Consider the following 18371-nt stretch of genomic DNA (forward strand, 5'->3'; position numbering starts at 1 on the left):
TAAGATCTTTGAAGTATATTGACACATGAATATGTGGGGCCACAGTAGAAATCTCTTTATTCTTTAGCAGTGCTTCTCATACTCTTCATTCCATCCAGGCAGTATTCTTCCTAAGTTATCTTCTCATGCTGTTTCCCTGTTTAGATTCTAAAAAGATACCTGCTACCTACCAAGTCAAGTCCAGTTCATCACTTTGACTGTCATGAAAGTGCTTGCATAATTTGGCCTTAATTTACCTTTCCAGTTTTATCCACCAATATTTCATCAGCCCAGTGTGGTCTTCCTTTTTGTTTATTCCTTGCCTAGTCTCTATGTATGTACTATTATACTGTGTATTGTGTTCCATTTTTCTATTATTGGAATCTTTACAATAAGCAGTACTAGCTGTTCCTCAGGGCCTGTTGGATCTCTTTTCTACAACAACCTTGTAATAATTATGTGTGCTATGTTCTGTAAGTTTTTATATTATAATGCTTTTCTTTATTGTATTTTTAAGTATTTCATATGTACTAACACTAACAGCTAACACTTACATAGTGCTTACTGTGCACCAGATATTCTTAGCAGTTTATAAATACTGACTTATTTAATCCTTGCAGCAACCCTATGAAGTGGATACTATTATTATCCTCTTTGCAGATGAGGAAACTGAACAGAAAAATTATTAACCTGCTTAAGTTGTGGGACCAGGATATAAACCCAGGCACTAAGTCTTGACACTAAGACTTGTTGAGGGTAAGCCAAAGTTCACATAGTACACTTCTCCCCCTGCCCCCCAGCACAGAGCACCAATACTATCAATACTACCTCAAATCACACTGGTTTTGGGGAGGCTTTATCCCAGTTTTGCACCAGATCTGATGCCAAGGAGTGGTGTTGAAGAAAGTGAGTTCCTAATGAAGCAGCAGGTCCATAAGAGAGCCTGTGTAGAGGAATAGCTCCCATCTATGACTGAGCTACTTCACTTTTGCTTTTCACTTTCATGCATAGGAGAAGGAAATGGCAACCCACTCCAGCGTTCTTGCCTGGAGAATGCCAGGGACGGAGGAGCCTGGTGGGCTGCCGTCTGTGGGGTCGCACAGAGTCGGACACGGCTGAAGTGACTTAGCAGCAGCAGCAGCATGTTAATAGCTTCCCCTTCTCTGTCAGTGTTGGCCCTCGTTTAATTAGGCTTCTTTTAAACTTACCCATATATAAGTACATAGAAGTTTCATAAAAGGCCTGCTTTCAAGTTTTTGTAGCAAAAGTTTTATTTTTAATATTTACATCTGAATATGGTCCTGTCTGATGGGGGAATCCAAACCAAATTGTAAGGCCAATACATGAAGATTTATTTCAAGGACTACTTAAAAAGCTACCCGTTTCCACCCACTGCCCTCCCTGCCTCCCACTGCCCACGTGCTGTCGATATTCTCCAGCCTGTCCCCCTTCCCACCCTCAGTAGTAGTATAAAGTAAGTCATGCTGTTCTCTGTTTATGAAAGTGGGATGGAATCTCAAAAAATTAAGTAGTTCCTAACGTTAGGATTGTAAAAGAGAGGAAGAGAGGAAGCAGTGGTTCAAACATGAGCCATAAAAGTGCTGCAGAGGTACGTCCAGGGTATATCAGTAGGTGGTAAAATCCATATCAGGCTAAACAGAAGATCTGCATTTCACTGAGATTTTATTATTATTATTATTATTATTGATAAGAAATATATCCAAATAGGCTTCATATTAAAAATATTTTTCTCTGAAAGTGATGTGTACAACCCATGATCAAGAGGATATATACTTGTAGTGTACGGATCACTGCCTTCTTGCTTAAGTCCTCATGATGAGCTCGGGCTAGATTCTGTGGTCTGGGAATGATTAACTAAGAAGAGGAAACCCTAGACCTAACTGATTTTACTTTGATTGCTAAAGGCCTTGTCCATTGCAAGTTCTCTTTATTTTTTGTCATACAAGAGGATCCTTCTATTCCTGAATCTAATGCAAAATAAAAATTTAAATTTTCTGATAGAGAAGACTATATTCAGGGAAGCAGAATCAACTAACTACCAAAGACATATGATTTAAAATCAGAATTCTGGAATGTTACTTAGTCTCTCTGAGCTTCAGTTTTTCCTCTATAGCATGGACAGAAAATGATAATGTACGTGACAGGGTCAACTGTGAGAGCTTCTCTGACATTGCTACTTCATCTCATCTCTCCACCAGGGGCGCTCTGCCCAAAACTAATACTGATCACTTACAGGTCCCCATGCTAGACGAGGCTTGCTTTCATTCTGTCTCATCCCATTCTTCCCACTCTTTCATCTGCTCAGTTCTTGTGTATTCTTTAAAACTACGCTTAGGCTCTTTCACCTTCTCTTTGTGGCGGTTTGTTCCCTCAGTGCCATTTGCATAATAACCTAGTTAAACCTCGTCACACTTGTCTGCACTTTATATTTTAACTGCTTACCTTTCAGCCCTCTCCTTTAAACTCTGAACTCTCTAAGAGTAAAGACTTGTATGTCTTGTTTATTTTTTTGTGCTTTTGGTGTCAAGCATGTTGCCTGGTATGTTATAAGATATTCCTTAATAGATGGATAAAAGGGAAAGAGGGAGAAATAAACGAGCTGATATATGTGAAAACATTTTGTAAACTATAAAATGCTATGCACACATTAGGGTCATTTTGTATTATATTCCTTAATGATGTATTTTTTTAATATTCGAATGTTTCATTTTTAGAAAGCCTTGATCCTACTGATGTTATTCTTAGATGTTGGCTATATTGTTACTGTGTCTAGGGACAGCATATCTGTTAGAGGATTATATTTTCCATGTTGTTTTGCAGCCATTTAATTAATTAGGCTTAACAGGTTTATTAATCTATAAAAAATACATACTTCACTCAATATGTGGCTCAGTGATGTCTACCTCTGTTTTTTTTTGCTTCATATTTATTGTGAAAATATAACCTTGTACATCAGATTGAAAACTGATTGACTATAATTTCTTCTTCTTGGAGTCTATACTGAAAATAAACACCTCTAATTTTATTAGCATGGTAGGAGCTTAATATTTAACACAAAATTATGTGTGTATTAATACCTCTCTTCTGGTCTTTCAATGGCAAGGATACTGGATTCCGACTCGACTCACTCCATACTATCCTGCAACAGGAAGTCCTGTTACAAGAGGATGTGGAGCTGATTGAGCTGCTTGATCCCAGTATCCTGTCTGCAGGGCAACCTCAACAACAGGAAAATGGACACCTCCCAACACTTTGCTCCCTGGCAACCCCTAATATTTGGTACTGTCCAGAAAACATCTATCCTTTGTTTACATTTAGAGTATTAGCAGAGGAAATCTGTCATCATCCTCTCCATTATAAAGGCATTATAAACATTTTAGCATTATAATTCATATAATGATATGCCAGAGGTTTCAAAAAAGAGGATTTAAAATGAAAATGGGAAGTGAGATTTCATTTAAAATGAAAGTGGGAAGAAACATCCAGTTTGATTATTATGTACTTGCAACTCAGTGTAATTAGTTCTGTGTATAACAGCCCAATAAGCAGGATTAACATATGCCAAAAAAGAATCTCTCTTATACACATGTGTCATGAAGTCCTAGCCAGTTCTTCATGTTTCTTTACCCTTAATAGATTATATAATAATTACATTGTAGAGACACCCAGGACAGTATGAGACATGGAGATAAACAGTCGATTCCTACTTTGTTAGGTGAGATGAGATAATAGGGAACATAGACAATTCAAATTGTCTTAAAACTTGTCCACACTTGAAGTGTTTGTGTTTAATGCACAAGTGCTGGGCCATCATCTATTAAGAAAGAAATACATATATGTATAGTAACAAGGAATTATATACTCAGAACTGTAGTATCCTCTTTCTATTAAAGTATGAGTTTATTAAATGAACTAAATTATTGCTCAAACTGTTCAAGTTACATGGGCAGTTACATTCATTGGCCTCAGTGTTCTGAATTTATCTGTCTTTCCTGTCATGTTGACAAATGCTTCGTTTTGTAACAGGTAGCCATGTATAGTGTTTTCCAAATGTGTAGTTACTCAGGTACTGTCATGATGAAGTGTACAGCATTGTACCATTTAAAAATTTAAGAACTTAAGGAGCTGCTAAAAGGAATCATAGGTTTTCAGAATTTTACAACTTTGTATTCCTTTGACCACAAAGGTGATTAAGCAACTCTGAGGCCTATAAATCCTTTACAGGTTTTGCTATAAATATATAAAAGTATATGATGAGATTTTGCTATGATATTACCAATATTGCCTAATTCCAAGGGAGATTTTGGCAGGCAAATATTAAATATCTATTAAATATTCTCAGATGTTATTTTCTTTATAGTTTGACTGTAACTATCTTCAAGTATTAATGATGATGTTTCTTGGATATCCTTAGATACAACTCCCCTATATTTGCCTTCTTATATGTAAACGTTTTCATCAAAGCCTTCACTGCTTGAAAGAAATTTATAGGTTTATAATTTGCCTAAATTAAAAAATATCAGATGTATTTTGATTTCACTTAAAGCAGTATGAAAGTACAAAGCTTGTGCATATTATGGTCTTCAATGAAGATCTATATTCCAGAATTGTAATGATGACAACTTAAAATTAGATGACTTTATTCAAAGCAATTACAAAGTGTATAGTATTTCTAATTGGAAAAATGCTTATAGTTTGTTGAGATATTATATGTTTTTGCACAAATAATTAGAGTCTGATTTTAGGAAAAAATTTATTTATATCTCCAAATATGAAACATTTTTAATTATTTTTTTAACTATTTTGTATTGGAATATAGCTGATAAGGTTTTTAGTATTAAAAACTAGTACAATTAAAGCTTTTTACTTTTATATTTATAAAATCAGATTTTAAAATCTGTAATTGTTTTTAGGTTAAAGAGTACGTATCTTTAAAAAAAAGTTTATTCAGAAGACACCTATATATATCGATCACCTAAACTTATTAGCTTTAGACGGTGGTATCTAGCAACTAGATAGTGGTACTAGATATTTTTTAACTGTTTCAAGTTATTTTTTAAAATGTCATATTTTATAAAGTCATAGTTTATAGAGAAGCTAGCATTTTATCTATTTTAGAAAACTGACTAGAGAAACTCATCTTTCTCTAGACTGATGGATATCATTTTCTTGGTTTCTCTGTTCCAGGGATGTCTCAGTGGTATTTGCCTTCATTAGTTTGCTTGTTATGCTTCCCACTTGGTGGATTGTATCTTCCTGGCTGGTATGGGGAGTGATTCTATTTGTTTATCTGATCATAAGATCTTTGCGATTATGGAGGACAGCAAAACTACAAATAACTCTAAAAAAATACAATGTCTATTTGGAAGATATAGTAACAAATAGCCGAGGTTTTACTAACCTTGTGAGAAAAGCTTTACGTCTCATTCAAGAAACTGAAGTCATTTCCAGAGGATTTACACTGTGAGTTCATTTTTCATTTTATTTTTTAAATAACTATTTTCTACTACCTAGTTAAATTAGAATATTTATTACCTATTTTCATTTCTGTATTGTATTTACAAAAAAAACTAGGTTTCTCTTTAGTATTTATTAAAGTCTGTTAACTACTAAGTGAAGAAATAAATACATTATATGCTAGATTTAATAAGTAGTGTGAGTCTGTTTATTTACTTTGAGAAACCAAAGTGCTTTGAGAATCATGATTATTTCTCTGTGTTACCATGTGGTTATATGAGATAATATAGAGACCTTAATATTTTATATATATACATATATATATATATATAACCCTTGCATGCAATATTTACCCAATAAATATTTGTTCCCTTTACTCACCCCCAGATGCTCTCTTTACTCAGTTTACATGATAGATGAACTCACATGAATTCATTCTGAAAAATCTTGCCATGTATTAATAATATTCTATAGATTAATATTAGGAGGTATTATGGCACTGACACTCTCATATGCTCTCACTGATAGTTAATACAGGAAATTAAATATTCACTAGTCTAGCTGTAAGTGTACTAAGGTACCAGATAGACAGCCTATTTATTGTGTTATTAAAGAGAAAGCACCAGTTTTGTTCCATATACTGTTCTAGACAATATTGCATACAGCTAAAGGCATGCAGTTATAAATGGTTGAGCAAATATTCAAGTTCATCCCATCTGACTCAAATTTGGTTTCCTGTACACTGCCACCTAAATACTCACACATGGCAGTTGTACTGTAGTATATTTAATAATTTATATAACCTTTGAGGCTATAGGTAGGAGGAAGTAAGTATATGGTAAAGAAAAATTATTGCTCTTAATTAGTTGTATCTGGAAAATCATGAAAAGAGGTGGGCAGAAGAACTTTGGGTGGTCATTACTTCCTTCACTCTGCTGTGCTCTGGAGAAGAACCTAAATAATCTTGAATAACATCAAGAAACATCAGGAAATAGGGAAGTAGAAGAGTCTCCAGTAGTCATCTCATTCTTCACTCTGTTGTGTTTTGGAATAGTGTTTAAAACTTCTGAGACATGAGAGAGATTTTTATAACTTCTCTTTCTGCTCAGTTCAAAATGTAACAGCCCTCAGTGTCTGTTAATTTTGGTCCTTCCATTGTAAAGTCCACTTATTGATAGAGCATAACAAATATTGAATGTCAAATTTTAAAAGTTAAAAATTATACTAAGTAAAAGTAATAGCTCCTTTTCATTCTTGACTTGTACAACATTTTATTAAGAGGACTGACTGGTTAAGCAGAGTGGCTCTGTGTCCAATTATTGCTTAGCCTTGTGTTGATGGTTCTGTGCCCTTTGTCCTTGTTCCATTTTTATCCATATGTATACAGTTAGAATGAAGAGCTAAAATGGGCCAGTTAAGCATGATTTCCTTCTGGATTATGACATATATCTACTCAAATGCAGACAGAAAAAATTTTGGAAAACTTGTACTTGTGTCCATTAATGTAAATGGATTGAAAAATTATGAGGAATAATAAATTTTGAATCATAATTTTTTAGAAATATTTTCGTTTTTAAGACTGAGTAAAATGGAACACAAACAATAGTGTCCATATGTTGAAAATATTAGTGCTGTTTTATTCTGCCTCAGTTTTTCCTCTCTAGCAAATAATTGAACCCTTCTTTGCCTCTATCAGTCATTGTCCTGTTTTTTATAGATTTTTAATGCCTGAATGTGTTTTAATTTGGTTTAACATTTTTTTTAAGTTTTGAGTTAGATGCCTTATTTTACGAATTTGTGGTTATAGTATAATAAATTTATAAATTCCAATATTTTGTCTAGTGGTTACTAGTTAGGTGAAAGCCTATTGTCTGGAAAACTGTAATGTGAAATCATAATTTCATTTATAAAAGCATCATACATTATATGGCATGGTTGCACATCAGTAGTCCCCCATGTGCTTCCTCTTGAACAGTTCTGAGAGTAGCTATGCTCCTACCTAGTAACCCTTACTTTGCCTTTCTACTTGCATTCCCCTGTTGGCCACTGGCGCTCTTTCTGCGTCCCCTACTTCATTTTGAGTAGGTAGGTGCCAGTGGCTGCAGGTGGGTAAGTAATTTTACCCTACTTTTATGAATGTACAGAATGTATTTCTATACAGTATTTGAATGTTCTGTACAAATGACCAAAAATATGATTGATAAATATATGTAAATGCATATTAAGAACATGAAAGTTTATAATTAAGGCTTTCCTACTTACTGTAGATACCAGGTTTTTGAAAACTAAATGTAAGGTAGTACCACTTTGGTATATTCTAGCAGTAGAGTATCTATATTAAAAAGTTAGTATCATAAATAAATATCCCTACATTTCTACTATTATTTCAATTAAAATTAATTGCTCCCCCTGTATCAGAGGAAGTATTCTCTTTTCAGTTGTCTTTTTTCTGGTGGCTATATATGTGTCAGGGAAATATCTATTTATGAGACCTGAGTTGGAATATTTATAACCATTTTCTAATGAAAAAAGAATTTTTTCCTGTTTAATAGAATTTTGTGGATTTAGAAAACAAAAACTTTAGGACACCTGTACAGTTGTATCACATTTTACTTTTCAAGTTTGCTTGACAGGGTCAGTGCTGCTTGCCCATTTAATAAAGCTGGACAGCATCCCAGTCAGCATCTCATCGGTCTTCGGAAAGCTGTCTACAGAACTGTCAGAGCCAACTTTCAAGCAGCGAGGCTAGCTACCCTATATATGCTGAAAAAATATCCTTTTCTGTCTATATGTAAGAATAAGCAATGTTTCCAGAGTCCTGAATATAGATATTATAGCTGCATCCTGTAAAACTTAACTGTAAACTGAAATCGCCTATTTTGAAGCTGATTTCCATCATCACTTCTATTTTAAAACTGGAAATGCATTCCAGGGGGAATGACAATAATGGACAGGAAGAAAGTTCTTCTGCTCGCATGTGGCTCATTTTTAACAAGGAAAAAACTTGATGTCCCTTCCTTTACTGGTCCAAATAATAAGGTCAAGAGAACCTGGCTTCTCCAGGTCACACATTTTTTCAAATTACTGAACATGGCAAATTTGCGTCATGATATGGAAAAAAACTGGCAGCAGAATCCTTCCCCTTTCAAAAAAACAGAGGCTCTAGTGTCAGATTGACTTTCTGAATTTTGGCTGTATCAGTTACTGTGTCAGTGACCATAAGCAAGTTTTTTAACTCTATGTACCTTGCTTTATTTATTTGTAGAATGACAAAAATAACAATCCTCCTGACTGTTTTTGTTAGATCAAATGAATTATTGTATATAAAGTGCTTAGGCAGTGTCCGGTGTATAATAAGCACTTAGAGACTGTGTGACAATTAAGTCTGTCTCTTAAATTTACTAAAATAGCAAATTAGTTCTACTAGTCAGAAAATAAAAGTGTATAAGATCTTTATTTTAGTTAAAATTCATAGATAAATAACAAATAAATGGGATGTAAAAACTACTTTGTACCTTCAGTATGTTGGATACTGTGACATTGATGAATATAATGCTTAAAAGTTTATCATTATATCCTTTTACAAACCTTTCCGGCTAGATTTTCTTACCCCACTTAATGAGAAAATGAAATAAAATCACTACTTTATATGAGATTTACCCAGTGTCACACAATTAATAAGAGATAAAATTGTGTCTTTACTGTAGGACTTAGGACTTTTAAGCATTTTCTATATATGTATAGATATACTATATCTAGATTTATATACACACGCACAGATACTGTACTATATACTACCACTTTGGATATTGAGAGAAAGTACTTTGATTTTAGTCAGGAACTTGTCTGTTCAGTTCCCTTACTGCCTAAATAGTTGGCTGCATTGTGCTAGGAAGACAGAGCAAAAACCTTTACTGGCTACTTCTAAAAACTTCTGAGTATAGTCAGTAAATACTCATAATACAGTATCGTGCCTGGGGTGCCTTCCAGCATAGCAGGACAATGTACTTGGCCTGTGAAGTCACAGAATGCTTTCAGGGAAGCAACACCTGAGCTGACCCTCAAGGAATGAGTTGGAGTTGACCTTGGGAGAAAAAAATCTGTATTTCAAGTAGAAGGAAGCAAGATATAGAAGGAAATAGAGACATGACAGTGTGGCATGGTAACTGCCAGGAGTTATTCATTTAGTGAATATTATGCCAAGCAATATGCTAGTCACTAGATAGCAGTGATCAACATAGCAGACATGGTTCCTGCCTCGGGGAGCTTATAGTTTCTTAGAAGTGGGGTGGGGGCAGGTGAGGGGCCCAACAAAGATTGTAGATTGTATGAATTCCCAGTGCCAGTCACTTTTCTAGGTACAAGGGACCTAGCAATGAACAAGATAAACACGATCCTTGTTTTTAGGGAGTTTGTGTTCTAGTGAATTATAAGCAAAAAGTGAACAGAAAATTTTCAGATGTTTGCTATAAAGAAAAAAAAAGCCAGGGGAATAGGATAGAAAGTGCTTGGTAGGTTGCTGTTTTTGATTGGATAATAAGGGAAGGCCTTCAGTTTAAATGGAGGCTTGAGGTGGAGTTCCAGTCAGATGCACCAGCAAGTATAAAGATCTTGTGGCAGGAATGAATTTAGCTTGATCGAAGTATAGAAAAAGGATCACCATACTCCAAGACAGGAGCACAGCAAGGTGGGAGTTGGAGTATGAGATACGATCCAGGATTAGGCAGGGGCCAGATCACATTCTTCACATGGGAAACCTTAAGAAATTAAAAAGTATTATCTACCAAGTATTTCTTTGAGAAGACTTAATACATTATATAAACCCTAGCATGCCTGTTCAAAGTAAAAAGAATAAAAATACACAAGGTTAGTAACGAGAACAGAGCAAGAAGCTAAAATTACTATATAAGGGAAGGGCGACTGGGCACATATGTGACTTTCTGGCCGTCACTTTGAAACTGTAGGGGGAAATGGGTCATTTCATATCAAAATACAAATCTCAAAAACTGACCTAGGAAGAATTAAGAAAGTGGAGATTAGACATATAATAAAGAGAATTCCATTAAAAAAGAAAACACCCTTGGTTATATATATAAGCAGTGGGAAAACATGCAGCTATAAAGTAGTAAAAGTTCTTGGTATACTGTTGTGGAATGTTGTTAAATACACGAAGTGCACACAGCAGTATTTATGCTACCCTTCCATTTGTGCATAGAAGGGAGCGTAATATGTGTGTATGAGGGGATAAAGAAGTATGTGTGTGCATGTGTATATATTCATATGTATACCCAGACATACATATTTATGTTTAGATTTCCTTTTATGTATGTCTATAATGATAAAATATCTTAAAGTATACATAGATACTGGTAACAGTGATTGCCTTTGCTTTTGGGTAGAGGAACTAGGTGGCTAAGAGAGAGGTAGCAAGCAGTTTTTACAATACCTTGTAAAATTTTAATCCCATAAATACCTTACTTATTCAAAAACTAAGTGAATGAAAAAAATGTTTAACTCCCTGTTCCAGATGGTTTTATAATTTAACAAAAAAAAACTATTTTAGACCATAGAAAAGGTTAGATAGAAAGCTACTCTACATCATTTTATTTATGCAGATACTATAATCTCACTTCTAAAACATGATGTAATACACAGAATAAAAACTACAGACCAGTCTTGCCAATGGAAATATAAAATATTTAAATAGAATATTTATAAATTTGGCCTAGTACTGTATCAAAAGATTATTATAATATGACCAAATAGGAATATGCTATAAATGCATGAATAGTTCAAATGTTAATATCAAGAATTGTATGGATATGATTCTTTACAAAAACAATTGAAGAGGAGGAAATCACATAGTAAGTTGGTAGCTGCCATGAGGAGGAGGGAGACAGAAGAACAGCAGCCTGTGTCAGACAATCTGGATGCAACAGGCTTAGTGTTATATCAGTAGTTGTATGTTTTCAGATCATCATCATCAGGTAATGATGTCCTGCAGTATGCAGACGGGGAGGTAAAGAGAAGTATTTGCTATAGTAAGGGCCTGAGCCATGCAGTCAAGTACATAATACAGTTTCAAAAGGCACATGTCAAAAATAACTAAATTAGTACTTTAGCACTTGTGAAGAGTTGAACTTTTAACTGTCTAGTTATATTTTATTCTCACATTTCCTATAGGATTTGAGGTATATTAATCTATTAGATTTTAAGATTAATTTCTTTTTAAACTGATGTAAATCTCCAAGTTCAGATACCTCTACTTATCTTTTTTCTGAACTTTGAGGAGATTTACATCACTTTTTAAAAAGAAACTAATCTTAAAATCTAATAGCCGACTAATTGGAAAAGACCCTGATGACGGGGAAAAATTGAGGGCAAGAGGAGAAGGGGGCAACAGAGGATGAGATGGTTGGATAGCATCACTGACTCAATGAATATGAGTTTGAGCAAACTCAGGGAGATAGTGAAGAACAGGGAAGCCTGGCATCCTGCAGTTCATCGGGTTCCAAAGAGTTGGACACAATTTAGTGACTAAAAAATTGTACCCTTTATACTTTAATGAAAAGGCTTTGTTGATTGCCTTAACCTAATTTAACCTACCCCCTGAACTCCGAGAGTGACAATGTAACCAACTACATCTGTGTGGTGCCTTTTAAGGAGCTGGGCCTTGGACTTAGTGAAGAGCAGATTTCAGAAGAGGAAGCACATAACCTTACAGATGGCTTCAGCCTGCCTGCCTTGAAGGTAATCCATTCATGGACATGAAGGGCTAAAGAAAAGATAGATACATTCAGGTTGTGTCTGTGCTTTCTGAATGTACATGGTACACCTGACCCACCACTTCTGTTGTTTGCTGGATACCATTACCATAATAGTCTTACTAGTGTTTGTGAAGCTGCCTTTAAAAATGGAGAGTATCATAAAGATTGGATGAGGAAATCCTTATATTCTGATGTTAAAATACTTAAAATTCTTAATATATGTATTTCTTGAATTAAATTAGAATTTGAAGATAAATGAGTTTAATAGGAACCCAATGTGTGATTTTATTTACTAGCCATTTGTTTCAACAAACATGGGTAAAGAACTTACAAGATCTACCCCTTGGAAAATTTTCCACATCCTTGTTTAGAACAAGAATTTTTTCATATGTTAAAAGTCTCTTAAAAGGATATATTTGACTACATAAACTTCTAAACTTTAAATGCTGAATCCTTTAAATGTGAATAAGCTCGGGGCCGGGCAGGGGGGAGAATTCAATGATTTATAAGCAAAGGGCTTGAATTCTTTCTATATAAAGAACACTAAGATGTGTAAAACCTATTGAAGATTGGTCAGGTGCATGAATTGCCAGTTCATAAAAGAAGAAATAGAAATGGCCAATAAATATAATAAAAAATTTCAATCTTATTACTAATGAAAGTAACAAAGAAAAATAAGTAAGTATTTTGCCAAGGATTTTGAAAGTTGATAGTAGTCATTGTCAGTGAAGACTTTGAGAGAACTCACACCAGTGGTCAAAGTGTCAACTACTTCACTTTAGCAATGAATACCAGTCTTTACAAAAGAATGTACCCTTTACTCCATCAACTTTAGCTTATAGATTCATCTCAGAAGGTAATCAAAGATATTCAAAGTATGTTCATAATATTACTCCAGCAGCAAATATTGGAAACAAAGGAAAAGTTCAGTGATACGAGATTTGTGATGATTTACTGCATTCATTTACTGAACTGTTTTGGAGTTAGTAGTAGAAAAAATAACATGAAAAACAAGTTAAAGAATGTTACAAAACTGTATGTATTGTAAGATTCCAGCAATATTTTTTGAAAGTCAATCCAAATGTCTTTAAGTTCATTTTCAGTATTTAGCAAACTCTACTTCGATATTTCTTTATTCCTAGTCTTTAAACTTCACTTGATACTGTGGAAATCAGTACAAGTGTAATTAACAGCATATTTTTCAACATCCATTTTGTTTTGAGACCCTATGAACTTTCACATCTTTGAAATTTTCAGATCCTCATAAAAGTTCTAATTCTCCTCTTTTTCTTACTGGTTACTTGAAATTCACATTGACTTATTTTTAATGTCATTCTAATCCATCTTAATAAATGTCACCATACAACTTATTAAGCTAGATATCTATATACTATCGTCCTTATCCCTCATTTTACCCCTCACATATAGGCTATCAGTAGATTTTTGTGCTGGTTCCACCTTTAAACTACATTTTAAACTCTTTCCCTTATTTTCATGTCATTTCCCACCATTCTAGTCATAGCTGCCATCATTCTTATCAAGGCCACTACAATAATTTTCTTTTTGGTTTACCTTAAGTTCCTTAAAATTTGTTTCAGAATGCACTTTGACATTTAAAATACCTTAAAAATGATAGAAGCAATAATTCCACTTATGCAAGTCTTTCTTAAGGAAATTATTTCAAGTATCTTAAAGCTTTATGTACCAAGTTGCTTATTAGCTCTGTTCATAATAGTTAAAAATGGAACACTGCCTAAATGTACAGCAGTAGAGGAATAGTTGTATGAATTATGTTAAATCCAATAGGGACCATTGTATAATAGCTACAACTTGCTTATAAAGACTTTGTAAAAATTTGGAGAAACCAGTGCTACAATCAGAATAAGTAAATATATATTTAATATTACCATAACTCTGTTTTTAAAAAAGACTGTGAGAAAATACTAATATACAGTTAGTTATTCTTAGGGTGGTTGCACTTTAGGTAATTCCATTTACTTCTAAATTCAATACCATGGCCATGCTTTATTCTGTGAATGGAAATAGTTATTTTCAAAGGACAGTTCGGGAGATTCTTAATGATGAAAAATCAGGGACTTTGGAATTAAGCAGATGTGGGTTTACATATTAGCCCTGACATTGACTAGTTGTTTGACTTGAATGAGTTATTCTTTGAATTTACTAAGCTGTAAAAAGGGATTATCATACCTGCCTACACAGTTTTAGATTAAATGAGACAACATACAAAATACCTACAACAAAGCTTGGTTAACCCAAAATGGTAATAGCTGTTACTCTTTAAGAAGGATTTGGAGACAGAATTACTGTCATATTTCTTTATTTTTTAAATAATTTTTTCTTTACTCATCAAGGTGTCTCAGTTATTTCCCTATTTTTCTATGCTTTTAAAAAAGCTTGTTGAATCCTGGATTATATTTGGTCCAAGTACAGGCAGCAAAGAGAAAAAGTGGGTCTCTAGGAGTCAGACTTCTATGTTTGACTCTTACCACCTGACTATTGATGTGGTCTTGAACAAGTCATTTCTGTGTTCATAAAAATGAGATAATGCTTATCACTAAAGAATTAAATATTTGCCAGTCCAGTGCCTGGGACTGAGTAAGTGATTAATAAATGTTAGCTGATTTTTTTTAATTCAATCTGAAATGACCTATTCTAAAATGTGGGATGCGTTCACTTATCTCCTCCACATACTATGATGAAGGATGTAGCTGGATCCTCTTTGCCTACCTATATTATTTTACAAATGAAACTTTAGTGTTTTAATTTTGTTTTATTTTGACATATAACTAATATATAACTAAACTTGGTGATTGTGTTCCATTGTTACCAGGAACATCAGACTCGAAAAGTGGCCTATCTCGAGATTTACTTTATAAACTGCTAAAACTTCCTGTAATGTTCAAAAACTGTGTAGAGCCACCTTGTTCAGTTGTCATTATATTCAGATAAAGAATTTCAAAGTGAATTTTATAAGCTGAATTTTAAAAGAAAATTATTTCTCAAAAGAGCAACACTAATTAAAGCTTTAAAAAAAAATGTAGTGAAAGATGGTTTACAAATAAATCAGATCCTTTTGTTTTCCTTTGTAATCTTCATTATGTCCATTTAAGAAAATATGTTTTGTTTTGTTTTTTCAATTGCTTGCATATCTTCTCTCAGGAGAACTTCGGTTCATTTCAGTCACTCAATAGTGTCCAGTTCTCTGCGACCCCATGGATTGCAGACACCAGGCTTCCCTGTCAATTACCAACTCCTGGAGTTTGCTCAAATTCATATCCATCCAGTTGGTGATGCCATCCAACCATTTCATTCTCTGTTGTCCCCTTCTTCTCTAGCCTTCAATCTTTCCCAGCATCAGGGTCTTTTCTAATGAGTCAGTTCTTTGCATCAGGTGGTCAAAGTATTGGAGCTTTAGCTTCAGTATCAGTCCTTCCAAAGAATATTCAGGACTGATTTCCTTTGACTGACTAGTTTGATCTCATTGCAGTCCAAGGGACTCTCAAGAGTCTTCTCCGGCACCACAGTTCAGAAGCATCAATTCTTTGGCACTCAACCTTCTTTATGGTTCAACTCTCACATCCATGCATGATTACTGGAAAAACCATAGCTTTGACTATATGGACCTTTATCAGCAAAGTAATGTCTCTGCTTTTTAGTAGGGTGTCTAGGTTTGCCACAGCTTTTCTTCCAAGGTGCTTGCTTCCATAAAAGCAAGTGTCTTTTAATTTCATGGCTGCAGTCACCATCTACAGTGATTTTGGAGCCCACGAAAATAAAGTTTGTCACTTGTTTCCATTGTTTTCCCATCTGTTTGCCATGAAGTGATGGGACCGGTTGCCATGATCTTAGTCTTTGAATGTTGAGTTTTAAGCCAACTTTCTCGCTCTCGTCTTTCATTTTCATCAAGAGGCTCTTGAGTTCCTCTTCACTTTCTGCCATAAGTGTGATGTCATCTGCATGTCTGAGGTTATTGATCTTTCTCCCAGCAATCTTGATTCCAGCTTGTGCTTCATCCAGCCTGGCATTTCTCATGATGTACTCTGTATACAAGTTAAATAAGCAGGGTGACATACAAGCCTTGACGTACTCCTTTCCCAATTTGTAACCAGTCCATTGTTTCATGTCCAGTTCCAACTGTTGCTTCTTGATCTACATACAGATTTCTCAAGAGGCAAGTAAGGTAGTCTGGTGTTCAGGAGAGCTTAGCAATAGCAAAAGCTGCGGAAAGAAACTTCCTAACTGTATCCTGAGGAGAGACATATGTGAAATATCTAGTACAAAGTCCTTACCCTGTTTTTTCCTTAGTTCAAAATTCCAATTAGTTTTTTGTAAAATTATTATAAAGAGTATATTTCCTGCTTTAAAAAGCAAGTCTACATTTTGTGAAAATCCTTTTTTTTTTTTTTTCATCTTGCTGCTTGGCTTGCAGGATCTTAGTTCACTGACCAGGGATCGAACCAGGGCCTCAGCAGTGAAAGTGCCAAGTCCTGACCGATTGACTGCAGGGGACTGCCTGTTAATGCTTTAAAACAGCATTTTCTAATTGCCCTTAAACTATGCTTATCCCTTCATCCAGAGCAGCTTCCCTTATTCAAAGAACAAACAAGAAATACTGTGTATTTCTGAGTTTTGGTTTAATTGGATAACAGGGCAATGATTAGATAATCATCTCTTTTTTAGGGCAATAAGCTATGCCAACTTGATTTTTTAGTTGTCTGAAATAACTAGAATCTGAAACCCTAGAATCAACCTTGTTAACACTTTTACTCATAAACCATCTGTCAAGAGATTCTGTCCATTCTGTATGTATCCAGAGTTTGCCCTCTGCTTACCTCTTACTGAAGTTGAATGGTTCGATGAAGACCTACAAAACCTTCTAGAACTTACACCCAAAAAAGATGTCCTTTTCATGATAGGGGACTGGAATGCAAAAGTGGAAGTCAAGAAATACCTGGAGTAACAGATAAATTTGGCCTTGGAGTAAGAATAAAGTAGGGCAAAGGCTAATAAAATTTTGCCAAGAGAACGCACTGGTCATAGCAAATACCCTCTTCCAACAACACAAGAGAAGACACTACACATGGACATCACCAGATGGTCAACACTGAAATCAGATTGATTATATTCTTTGCAGCAAAAGATGGAGAAGCTCTATACAGTCAGCAAAAACAAGACAAGGAGCTGACTGTGGCTCAGATCATGAACTCCTTATTACCAAATTTAGGCTTAAATTGAAGAAAGTAGGGAAAACCATTCCATTCAGGTATGATCGAAATCAAATCCCTTATGATTATACAGTGGAAATGACAAATACATTCAAGGGATTAGATCTCATAGAGTGCCTGGAGCTGTGGACGGAGGTTCATGACATTGTACAGGAGGCAGGGATCAAGACCATGCCCAAGAAAAAGAAATGCAAAAAGGCAAATTTGTAAGGCCTCCTCAGACAGGAGAAGCCCTTACAAATAGCTGTGAAAAGAAGAGACGCGAAAGGCAAAGGAGAAAAGGAAAGATATACCTATTTGAATGCAGAGTTCCAAAGAATAGCAAGGAGAGATAAGAAAGCCTTCCTCAGTGATCAATGCAAAGAAATAGAGGAAAACAACAGAATGGGAAAGACTAGAGATCTCTTCAAGAAAATTAGAGATACCAAGGGAACATTTCATGCAAACATGGGCTCAATAAAAGACAGAAATGGTATGGACATAACAGAAACAGAAGATATTAAGAAGAGGTGCCAAGAATACACAGAAGAATTATACAAAAAAGATCTTCATGACCTAGAAATCACAATGATATGATCACTCACCTAGAGCCAGACATCCGGGAATGAGAAGTCAAGTGGGCCTTAGGAAGCGTCACTATGAACAAAGCTAGTGGAGGTGATGGAATTCCAGTTGAGCTATTTCAAATCCTGAAAGATGATGCTGTGAAAATGCTGCAGTCAATATGCAAGAAAATTGGAAAACTCAGCAGTGGCCATAGGACTGGAAAAGCTCAGTTTTCATTCCAATCCCAAAGAAAGGCATTGTCAAAGAATGCTCAAACTATTGCACAATTGCACTCATCTCACATGCTAGTAAAGTAATGCTCAAAATTCTCCAAGCCAGGCTTCAACAGTACGTT

At 34.8% G+C, this 18371-nt stretch overlaps 1 protein-coding gene across 14 annotated transcripts in view; it reads left to right on the plus strand.

Annotated features, from left to right (window-relative positions):
* VEZT (vezatin, adherens junctions transmembrane protein) overlaps window positions 1–18371 on the plus strand; it is a 67555-nt gene that overhangs the window by 33080 nt on the left and 16104 nt on the right. For 5 of the 14 annotated variants that reach the window (XM_061125988.1, XM_061126093.1, XM_061126004.1 and 2 more), the window contains 4 exons: window positions 3104–3279; window positions 5188–5463; window positions 8079–8228; window positions 12060–12207. In XM_061125988.1, coding sequence (XP_060981971.1) covers window positions 3104–3279; window positions 5188–5463; window positions 8079–8228; window positions 12060–12207 — 750 coding nt within the window. Of the gene's footprint in view, window positions 1–599; window positions 736–3103; window positions 3280–5187; window positions 5464–8078; window positions 8229–12059; window positions 12208–18371 lie in introns of all 14 variants that reach the window. The other 9 variants (XM_061126038.1, XM_061126022.1, XM_061126056.1 and 6 more) reach the window with 3 other exon arrangements.

The sequence above is a fragment of the Dama dama genome, chromosome 3 (assembly GCF_033118175.1).
Source record: "Dama dama isolate Ldn47 chromosome 3, ASM3311817v1, whole genome shotgun sequence".
Classification (NCBI taxonomy): domain Eukaryota; kingdom Metazoa; phylum Chordata; class Mammalia; order Artiodactyla; family Cervidae; genus Dama; species Dama dama.